The sequence below is a fragment of the Trichosurus vulpecula genome, chromosome 4 (assembly GCF_011100635.1).
Source record: "Trichosurus vulpecula isolate mTriVul1 chromosome 4, mTriVul1.pri, whole genome shotgun sequence".
Taxonomy (NCBI): domain Eukaryota; kingdom Metazoa; phylum Chordata; class Mammalia; order Diprotodontia; family Phalangeridae; genus Trichosurus; species Trichosurus vulpecula.
Genome location: NC_050576.1, coordinates 104,297,128 through 104,308,682, shown reverse-complemented (window position 1 = coordinate 104,308,682; position 11,555 = coordinate 104,297,128). Strand labels below are relative to the sequence as shown.

At 45.5% G+C, this 11,555-nt stretch overlaps 1 protein-coding gene and 1 pseudogene across 1 annotated transcript; both read left to right on the top strand.

Moving 5' to 3' along the window:
* Positions 1 to 1,879: 1,879 nt before the first annotated feature.
* On the top strand, positions 1,880 to 10,469 carry FMOD (fibromodulin). The gene is made up of 2 exons (XM_036758111.1): positions 1,880 to 2,852; positions 10,318 to 10,469. The coding sequence occupies exons 1-2, from the start codon at positions 1,880 to 1,882 to the stop codon at positions 10,467 to 10,469; spliced, it is 1,125 nt and encodes a 374-aa protein (XP_036614006.1).
* LOC118849278 lies at positions 9,307 to 9,405 on the top strand (annotated as a pseudogene).
* Positions 10,470 to 11,555: the final 1,086 nt, after the last annotated feature.

The following is an 11,555-nucleotide window of genomic DNA, read 5'->3' as shown; positions in this document are numbered from 1 at the left end:
GTGGGGAATGCTAACATTGACACTGTAGAGGAGAGAGGATCATATTCAGTTCATACTCTGTGACCTCATCATTTGCACCAGAAAGCCAAGCCCCAAATCTGACAGCCTGGAGCCCTTCTGTTGGTTCACTATTGGTCCACCTTTCCCTCTGTCACCCCACAAGCTGCTAATCAAAGGAATTTTCTCAGCAGCAGCACCTTGTAGACTGCTGGAAAACTAAGTATATACCCTGAACACTGGGAGTGGCATCAGGATAGGAATCTCATTTCACAGCTTGAGGTGGTTTGGGCTTAAGAAACCCCCCCAACTGCTAAGGGTACCTAGGCTTTCCTCTGGAAAGACAGATGACTCCCCAGAGGAGGGAGGCACTCCATGCCCCTTCAGACATTTCAAAGCCTCAGAGAGGGCCCCATTGGAAATGTGTCATTGTCCTGGGACCACGCTGGGAGCTAGCTCAGCTCTGGACAGCTCCGGAGTGCTTGCTCCTGACCCAATGGAATTTGCAGGGTCCTAAAGGCTCCAAAGGTTCCGCAGACTTCAGGGTCCAATTTCAAGGTCCTTCCCAACCTGGAAGAATCATGTTCTGTGGCCATCAGGAGAACCTGGTCTCCTAACTCACCCTCTTAGGTGGTCAACACTCTGAGTGCCCTTTGGGGCCCTCAGTGCAAAAGCCTCTATGGAGTTACTGGACAAAAGCCAGATAAAAACAGGATGCATAGGGCCATAGATCATTAAACCAACTTAAAGATCACCCAGTCCAGCTGCTTACTCTTACAGATGAGGAAGCCAAGGCTCGGGGAGAAGCAATGGTTTGATATCCCAGAGCAGTAAGATCCTGGTAGAATTGGAACCCAGCTCCAGCCCCTGGAGAGTTTTCAATATGACAGGGAACATTTGGTCTGGTCTAGTGGAAAAGATGTGGTCCCTTCCCTTAAGGAAGCTAGCTCCCTCCTTATCTCTATCTCCTGCCTTCTCTGGCTCCCTTTAAGTCCCAACTAAAATCCTGTCTTCTACAGGAAGCCTTTCCCAACCTCTCTTAATTCTAGTTCCTTTCCTTTCCAATTATTTCCTATTTTTTTTTGGAGGAGGAAAGGCAGGGCAATTGGGGTTAAGTGACTTGCCCAAAGTCACACAGCTAGTAAGTGTGTCAAGTGTCTGAGGCCGAATTTGAACTCAGGTCCTCCTGACTCCAGGGCTAGTGCTCTACTCAGTGTGTCATCTAGCTGACCCTCTATTTTTCTTACATATAATTTGTTTTTACCTATTTGTTTGCTTGTCATGTCCCCCTTTAGATTGTGAGCTCTTTGAGGACAGGGACTGTCTTTTGTCTCTTTTTGCATCCTCATCCCTTATCATGGTACCTGGCACATAGTAGGTACTTAATAAATGTTTATTGACTGACTGACTTTTAGTCTGATGGAGGAGACCTGATCTCTACCCTTGGGGAACCTCAGTCTTAGAAAGGGGGCATAGTCCCTGCCTTTAATACGTATCCAATCTGGTGAAGACAGACAGACAGAAGCCACACCTACCCTGGATACAGAGGTCATAACTCTGATCAACCATGACTCCAGAGGACCAATAATAAAGTATGTCACCTGCTTCCTGACAGAGAACTAACAGACAAATATGCAGAATGAGATGCACATTTTTGGACATGGCCAATATGGAAGTTTATTTGGCTTGACCACTATATTTGTTACAAGGGTTTTGTTTTTCTTCCCCCACCCCACCCCCAGTGGGTGGAGGGAAGGAGGAGGGAGTGGGGAGGGAAAGGAAATGAGAGCTTGTTAATCAAAAAATAAAAGACTATAGCAAATAATATCCACATACCTGCTCACTCTCTCTCCTCTCTCCTCTGACAGGCTCCAGAGACAAAATGCAGTGGGTGTCCCTACTGCTTCTGGCTGGGCTTTGCTCCATCTCCTGGGCCCAGTATGAAGATGACACTCATTGGTGGTTCCACTACCTCCGAAGCCAGCAGTCAACATACTACGATCCCTATGACCCGTATGAGCCTTATGAGCCCTATCCCTACGGAGTGGAAGAAGGTCCTGCCTATGCCTATGGCAGCCAGCCTCCCTCGGACCCCCGTGATTGCCCCCAAGAATGTGACTGCCCTCCCACCTTCCCCACTGCTATGTATTGTGACAACAGAAACCTCAAGTACCTGCCTTTTGTCCCTTCTCGAATGAAGTATGTCTATTTCCAGAACAACCAGATTTCAGCCATCCAGGATGCCGTCTTTGACAATGCCACTGGACTGCTCTGGATCGCTCTCCATGGCAACCAGATCACCAGTGATAAGGTGGGCAGGAAGGTCTTCTCCAAGCTGAAGCACCTAGAGAGGCTGTACCTGGACCACAACAACCTGACCCGGATGCCTGGCCCCCTGCCCCGATCCCTGAGAGAGCTCCATCTCGACCACAACCAAATCTCCCGAGTCCCCAACAATGCTCTGGAAGGGCTGGAGAACCTGACAGCCCTGTACCTCCAGCACAATGAGATCCAAGAGGTGGGGACTGCAATGAGGGGCCTCCGATCTCTGATCATGCTGGATCTGAGTTATAACCACCTCCGGAGGCTGCCAGATGGACTGCCTGCAGCCCTGGAACAGCTGTACCTTGAGCACAATAACGTCTACACCGTTCCAGATAGTTATTTCCGGGGGTCACCCAAGTTACTCTACGTGAGACTGTCTCACAATAGTCTTACCAACAATGGTCTGTCCACCAATACCTTCAATGCCAGCAGCCTCCTTGAACTCGACCTCTCCTACAACCAGCTGCAGAAGATACCTCCAGTCAATACCAACCTGGAGAATCTCTATCTTCAAGGCAATCGGATCAATGGTGAGATCTTGGGGATGAGAAAAGGGATGATTCACATTTTCTGTTTGTTTGTTTTGAGACTGAATTTCCCTTTTTTGCACAGGCTGAAAACTTAGTGGCCTCCCACGGGACCAGTCCCAGTACCCGTTGGGCTATTCCCTATCTGGGATGGTTTGCCCCTCCTTAGAACAGACTGGTAATCCCCACCACCACCGCCACCACCACCACCAAGGGCTCACCATGTTGGTGCCAGATTTAGTGCAGGCATCTGATTGGCTTAACTTGCTGTAGCTCAGAACTCCTGCTCAAGGGATCCTCCAGCCTCAGCCTCCCTGGTAGCAGGGACTATAGGCATGTGCCCACACAGTGGGTGGATGGTTGGCCTTTTAAAGAGCCTTACAGAGCACTTGCCTGGTTGGCAACCCTACTTGGGGAGCATGAGGAAATTCATTTGAGGAGGAAGAAACACAAGTGGTATGCCATATTAGAAAGAATACTGGATTTCGAGCAAAGAAATAGGATGTTACTTGTCAAGCTTAGAGTATACAGAGAATTTAAAGGGCCTTAATGCCACATGTAGCCAAATTCCACAGACCTCTAGTTGTGGCCCAAAATGAATTGCCTACAGGCCTACATTACAAAATACTAGAAGGTACCAAGAAATGCTAATGGTCCTCGGACCAGAGCAAAATACCATAACTGTTGGGCCTAATAATTTGCATTTGTTTGGTTCTCTGTGTGCTGTAACACCTTTATCTCACCCTGGAATCCTTGAGGCTATAAGCCCCTGATTTATCACCATTTAATACTCCAATGGGGCTTTTGACTTGTTTTCTTTTTCCATCAGATAAACCCCCATTCTTCCTCCCCACTTTAATGCAGGGTGCTCCAGTTATAGATAACTATTTAAAATCCCCTAGAAGCCCCCTGATAAGCTCAAAAACTTTCAGACAGTTCTTTGTTGACTTAGAGAATCTGTCCTGGTAGGGCAAATCCATTATGAATCCCTCCTAGTGACTGCTTGAAATATTAATAAATATGTGTTTCTAATAGATCAAACCCATAAAACACAAGGTGAAATGACTTATTTTTATTAGTTATAACAGGAATTAGGAGCTCTGGATTTAAATCCTGGCCTCAGCTCTTACTCATATTGTGGCCATAAGTAAAATTATATCACCTCTCAGAGCCTGTTTCCCCGTCTATAAAACAGTGAACAATAATGTATGCACCACTACTTCACAGGGCTATTATAAGCAAAAGAATAATACAAATAAATAAAATACAAACAATAAAACAAATATTCACTTGCATAGGACTTTAGGATTTGCAAGCATTTTACATGTTTTCTCATTTGATATAGCACCTACCTCATATAACAAACTGTGAGATAGGTGCTATCAATTATATCGTATCAATTACATTATGACGACTTGTCCAAGTTCGCACAGTTAGTAATTGTCTGAAGGAAAATTTGCACTTCAGTCTTCCTGACTCCATATCCAGAATTCTAACCACTATGTCTAGTACACTTTGTAAAACTTAAAGATTGAAGTAAAAATGAATTATTATTATGGTCAAAGGCACAGTGACTCTAGGCCCCTCCTCAAAGGGCATAAGACAAGTGAATCAACAGACTTCCTCTTCCCTAAATGCTTCTATGTCCATACCTAACTAAAGTAAAAAGACCCAGCCTCCAGCCCTCCAACAACTTTCATTCTCAGACAAAGGCTGGCATAGACAACAAAAGAAGCTGTTTATTTTATATTGAGATTACCCAGGTGCTCTTCAAATCCTTTTCCTAAAGAGGTCCCACATTTAGCATAAACCAATCCCAACCAAAAGCTTTTGAGATCTTAATCCCAGCTGGAAGGGACTGGGCCAGTATTTAACCTCCTTCTAACAGCAAAATCCTCTTCTCTCGGGGGAAAGCAGGGCTCATTAATGGCCCTAGGCAAAGGACTTTGAAAACCGGCACAGCTGGGAGAGAATTGCGCAATCAATGCTCAGAGAGAAAGTGGCTCTTCAGCCTTTTTCTCTTAGACTTGTCTTTTTTGTGTCCTTAAACAGACTAGAAAAGCCAGGAAACCCAAAGGGAGGGGAGCTCCAGTCCCAAAGACACGTAAGGGAGGTTGCTGGAGGGGTGGGCAGAAGATAATGAGCTTTGGGGAAAGCCTAAAGTTTCACCGTTGGCTTCCAGCCCGGGCTGGTTTTCTTGAAAGCCTTCTCACTTCTCCTGGGTCTTCTTGTCCCGAGAGAGCTTTTTCCTAAGATGCTGTGTTCTGCAAAAGGCAGGGCATTCATGCATTCAGCTGTGCTGGGCCATCTTACAGTTAGCAGAGCTTAATTTTCAAAAGGAATTCTCACTCCTCACCTAGAGCCATCTTCTGTGTTTTCTGCATGACCTCAAGAGTTCACCTTGAAAACATGAGTGGAAAGAGCAGTCAGTCATCCTGTCCTTGGACTGGAAGGGATGATTTGTGTTCCTTCTACCTCTAGGTAGGACCAGGCTATCCTAAGTACCCAGAGGTCCCTTAAAACTCTCCAGAGAAGGAAATCACTCTCTTAATGCTCTGGGGACTCATGAAGAAATTCTCCTTTCTGTCTATTTTAAATTCTTGTGCTTCCCCAAGTCCCTCTGACAGAATAAATCCAAATACCATATGTCTTGTCATCAATGGAAACCACCACTCACACAAAGACAGTGAGGAGTAATGAGAAAATAGGGAATCTGACTTGAAGTCAAAAGGACCTAGGGCCCAGTCTTGCCTCAGACACTTCCTCTGGGACCCTCTTTCAACCCCAGATTCTTCTTTTGTAAAATGAAGGAGTCGGATTCAATGGACTCTAAATTCCCCTCTGGCTCTGATACTCTGATCTTTTCTAGGACTAAAGACTAATTCTAAGTCTCTACCCCTACCCTTCTCTTCTCCAGACCAAATAACCCCAATTCCTTATTCTTTTCAGTCCCACTTATGGTTCAGGAGTACCATTCTTCTGTTGCAAAAATCAGAAAACCAAGGCCCAGAAAAGGTACAGGGTTCACCCAAGCTCACACAGACTGGAAGGCTAGAATTTGTGAATCTTGTCTTTATTCTGTGGGCTCCCATAGCTTAGCTTCTTAGAGTTGTTGGATACTCTTTGGCTCTGTTCTGATTCAGAATAATGGAAGGAAACAGCTCCTCCTGGTACATTGGTCCTCTCTAGAGATCAGAAGAGGATCTAATGAGAGCTAGAAGGGACCTTAAAGGTTATGTAGTTCAATCCCCCTCATTTTGAAGGTGGGTAAACTGAGGCACAGGGACAAGAAGTAACTTGTTCAAGTTAGCAAGCAGGGTCAGGATTTGAACCCAGGTCCTCTGACTCCAAATACAGTGTCTTTTTTACTGTATTACTCTGCCTCTCAGCCAGGGACCCTGGCTCTCCACACAGCAGTCTGGGGGATGAGGATGATCAAAGTTCTCGAAGCCAATGGGCATGGGGTAGAATGGTGGATGGGCTGCTCCCTCCCTGCCCCCTCCTTCCATCGGCTTATCCTTCAGCTTTTCCAGCTTGGCAGCAGCAGAGGAACGCAGCTCAGAATGTTATTCCAAAGCCCTGGGATCCACTGAAGCAGGGCGGGTGCACTAGGAGGAATTTGGAAAGACTTAGGTCAGTGTTTAATGTGGGCCGAGAAATGTCTTCCCGCTGTCTCTAAGCAGAAACCCTGTCCTATTCATCATCATTCCTTAGAGCTAGAGGGGCTCGGAATGTCTGGTGCATGGAATGGAATGTGCAGGCACTGTGCACATAAATATATGCCGATCTATGTGTGCACACGGTATGTATATAAACATTTACAGTCCAGGTGGTTAGCACAGTCTGGGCATCTTGACAAAGCATTCCTACCTGAGCGCCCCACACCCCCCACCCCACCCCCCACCCCACCCCCTGCCCCAGGTTTGGGACAGAGAATCTATTACTAAACCTCAAGCCCAGTTCCAGACTGAGCTGGGAGTAGAGGTTGGTTTGAACTACCCTGCCCTAGCTCTTCCTACTCCCAGTGTAGTGCTTTAGCACAGATTAAGACAGCCTGGGGGCATTTTATAGACACAGCCCCTGTCCTGTGCTATCTTCTCTGTTCTGTGAGTAGAGGAGCTCTCCAAAGGTCATACAAGCCATTCTCCTGTCTCTAGAGGGGAGTCCACAAAAATGGTTTAAGATTATGCCACCGCTTTCTGGAAGATCTTTGGGAAAGGATATTTTCCAGCCTCCCCAGTAACTCTTTCCAGGGTCTGGAACAACTTCAGTCTTCTGGAAATTCTTGCTTATGTCTCAGTGCATATTCAGAGGCCACGTACTATAGTTCCTAAAGTCAGGAAAACCTGGGTTCAAATCCCACTTCAGACATTTACTAGCCACATTTATCCCTAGGCAAGTCACTTAACCTCTTGGTGACTCAGTTTCCTTATCTATAAAATGGAGGGAGTGTGAGGGGTGGACCTAATGGGCTCTAAGGTCCTTTCAGCTCTGAATCTAGGATCCTGGGCTTCAGTTTCAGCTCTTCTCCTCCTGGCCTATTCATGAGGATCAAACATAATCCCTCACATGTATTAATCCTTTTAATTCTCCTCCTCTTCTCCTGAGCAACTGATTCCAACTATTTTCATTTGTCCTCATCCGTACACTTTTGCTCCCCAAATGGTTTCTTTCAAGGCCACTAATCCTCATTTTCCTTCTCCCAAATTCACAGAATGTTAGTGCTGAAAAGTGCCTTAGATTTTACAGTTTGATCTCCTGATTTTGATGGATAAGGAAACTGAGGCCCATAGAAGAGGACTGATTTTTTCAGGGTCACACAGCTAATAGGTAGCAGAGAACCTGAAAAATCAGTCCTAGGGTGACCCAAAGATCAGGATCCCATCAGGGGTGCAGGCGCTGCTTACACATGGACCGTCCCACATTTGACAGGTAACATCTTGAAGAACAACTAAAGGGAAGGTCCACAGTCATTTTCCCCCAAGCCTATATACAGTCTATTCCATGTAAGGGCTACCTAGGCAGCTTTTCAAGGCTGTTAGAACACTAACCAGCAACGGAACAGGCAATGAATGACCTAGGCTTGGCTCGTCTCTATAGGATCACTAACACTGCTAGCAGGCTTTGCAGAGGGATGCCAGATTTATCCAAAACAGGAAGTGTTCTGGGAGGGCAAGATCATTTGGTCCAACTGAGGCCAGTCAGGGAGAAAATGGGACCAAACTATACAGAAAATGATTAAAGGGAAACCTTGTTATTGGGATTGAATAGATTTGGAACTAGGGCGGGCCACATGTACAATAGAAAATACACTGGACTCGTAGGCAGACCTCGATTCTAGTCCTCGCCCTGTCACTAACTAGCTATGTGACCTTGGGCAAGTTTCTTGTTTTGTTAGGGCTCAGTTTTCTCATCTGTAAATTTAGAGACTGGAATAATCGCTAAGGAATCTTCTACACTATTCCATCTTTCTCCATTAGATTGTAAACTCCTTGAGGGCAGGGACTGTCTCTTTTTCTTATTTGTATTCCCAGCACTTAGCACAGTGCCTGGCACAGTGCAGGTCCTTTAAAAATGTTTACTGAATTGAATCCTGGAATCTTTAGTTCCTAAGGGAGCTTTAATAACTTTCTTCCCTCAATCAATCAATAAGCATTTATTAAGCACCTATTGTATGCCAGGCACTGTCCTAAGCACTAAGGATACAAATGCAAATCATTAAAAATTGTAAAGGAAAGGGAAAGGGGTAAACAGCTTTTAAATCTGCAAAAGGCAAAGGAATTCTTTCTCTGACCCCTTGAGGTCTTTCGCACCCTAAGTGGTCTATGATTTTGAAGCTTTCAAGTCTCACTCTTTCACATGAAAGACTCTCTCTTCTCTCCTTTGGCAGAGCACAGACTGGAAAAGATAGTGTACGCTTTATATACGCCCCCCCCCCCAAGCCCTGATGATTAGAAGCACTTGTTTCTAGGCTCAACCTCCCTCCCTCTAATTTCCTGCCACTTTCTATATCTGCAAAATGACAAGAGTGATTTGAGATCTGGATCCCTCTACATTCCCCCTCTTGCTCATTGCATTTCCCCTAGGGAGCCCCCTCCCCCATCCAGAAGCTGAAAACCAGTGTTTCTCATGCGCAAGCTTTTCCTCCAAGCCGCTGTTTGCTGCCCTCTCTCTGTTCTATACTGATGAGAGATGAGAAAAGATGCTGTCCCTGACTCACCAGAACCTCTAGGACGATGAAGTCTGTATGTACCTAACCCATGGCCTACAGACCTACAGGCTCGGGTCTGCACCATTAGAGGGTGTGTTTACTCCTTTATCCATTTTTCAGAAGCTGAAAGAGTATACTGAGCTAACAGGCCTCAGAGTTCCAGCTCCATCTTGCCCCTAACTCTCTAATGATATCAGTCAGTGCACATTAATTCCCCAGATTAAAAGTAATGGCCATAGTGAGAACTTGGATAGCAAATATACTAAAATTGGAGCAATAAAGAAAAGATTAGCATGGCCCCTGCATAAGGATAACACACAAATTCGTAAAGCATTCTATATTAAAAAAAAAACAAGTTATAATTATGTTGACTAGAGCTTTAGCCTTGAAATCTAAGCGGCCCCAGGCTCTGGTCCTGGTTCATTCATTCAATAAGCATTTAGTAAGCACTTACTACATGCTAGGCAGTAAAAAGGCAAATAATTTTTGCCCTCAAGGAACTTGCATTCAACTTGGGGAAGCAATTCTTACACGTGGAAGATATAAAATATCCATGACGTAAATAACCAAGGAATTGGGGGGAGGGCACTAGCAACGGCAGGAATTGGGAAAGGCCTCAGTAAGAAGTGGGAAGAGCTGAGATTGTAAGGAAGCTAGGCATTCTACGACAGGCAAGGAATGGAATGGAGGGCAGCCTGTGCAAAGACACAGGGATGGAATATGAGACATGAGGAATTTGGAGTGTTTTACTGGGACATAGAGTGTATAAAGGGGAGTAATGTGTAATCAGCTGGAATAGGAGGCTAGAGCCAGATTGCATAGGGTTTTAAACACCACAGAGAGGAGTATTTTATCCTAGAGGCAAGAGGGAACACCAGTAGACCTTCTTGAGCGAGGGATCAAACAAGATCAAACCTGTGCTTTGAGAATCTAAATTTGGTTCTGATCCTTAATAACTGTGTGACATTGGTCAACTCACTTCACCTTCGTGAGCCTCAGTTTCTTTCTTCATAAAATGAAGGAGATGGATGATTTCTGAAGTCCTCAGAACATCAACCTACAACATTAACCGTGTCCTGTGATTCAAGATGCCCATCCCAGGATGCTCTGCCCAGAGGCACTGCCCCTAACAGCCACAGAGAGGCTTCCTGATACTCTTTGACTTGTTGGGGGCAGGGGAGGGGAGTCTGAAATACTCAGAACGCGTCCAGGTCTCTAACTGGGGCTCTTTTCTTCATCTACCTCTTCTCCCCACAGAGTTCTCCATCAGTAGCTTCTGCACTGTGGTTGATGTCGTGAACTTCTCCAAGCTCCAGGTGCTGAGACTGGATGGCAATGAGATCCAGCGCAGCGCTGTACCTGTTGATGCCCCACTTTGCCTTCGCCAGGCCAGCCTCATTGAGATCTGATCCAGCTCCTTCACTGGGCCCCAAGGGGAGGGAGAAGTGGCCCAGGGGAGGGGGCTTTGATCAGAGATGACAGCAGTTGCTCACTGTCCCATTTTGTCTGGCTTGATGGTTTGGTTTGGCTTTTGCTGGAAGATTCGGGACTGCCCCATATGAGTGTAAGGGTCATACCTATGGTTACCAACATCATAACAAACAAACAAAAACTAGCCATAATCAGAGTCATCATTAACCAGCAATCAGACTCTATAATATAATAAATATCAGTCACACTTGTCAAATGCTGGCTGGATGGCCAGCCTAGTCACGCCCCCATGATTGTATCCCATGGATCCCTAATTTGTTTTGTCTCCTTTTAAACAGAGTTAGATTACTGGTGGTGGGGATAGGAAGGGGACGCAGGATTTAGGCATATACCCAGTCATCTCATGAGGAAGTCAGCACTTTGAAAGGACCAGAAGTTGGTGGGAGAGCTCAATGATGTCATCGTCAATAATTCCCCCAAATTTGCACCCTTTCAAAGCTAAACTCAGGGGTCTGGGATCATGAAAATGAATCTCTTATATTGGGTAGATGTTAGCTAATCCTTCCTGTTGGATGCAAACTACCCCCAACTGACCAGTTGGTACTCTCAGCCTTCTCAAGAAGTAGAAAATAATTAATTATTCCATAGTTTCTTCAAGCAAAAACTTAAGATAACTAACATTCCTTACCTAGCTCCATTCTGATCCTCTTTCAATGAGCAACCTTTGACATTGCCTCTGCCCATAGACAGAGTTTTCTTTGCAGTAACTCTGGGGCCCCACTATAGGATATAGTTGAAAATATACCTTTTGCCTAGTTCCTTTCTCTGAGTTTCCCACAGTCCCCAAAACCTTTCCCCCACAGAAGCTTCTTCCATATTTGAGACACTCTGCTGCAAGGCCTATAGGGAAACCTACACTTCTTCAGAAGTGGGAAGAAATAATAACAATCATACTCCTTTCCAACTCTACCCCTTGGAAAACATATTGGGTGTCATTAATGCCCAGAAGTCCCATCCCCCAAATGGCCTGGCATCCTAGAAATTTACCTGGTCTACTGAAAGGC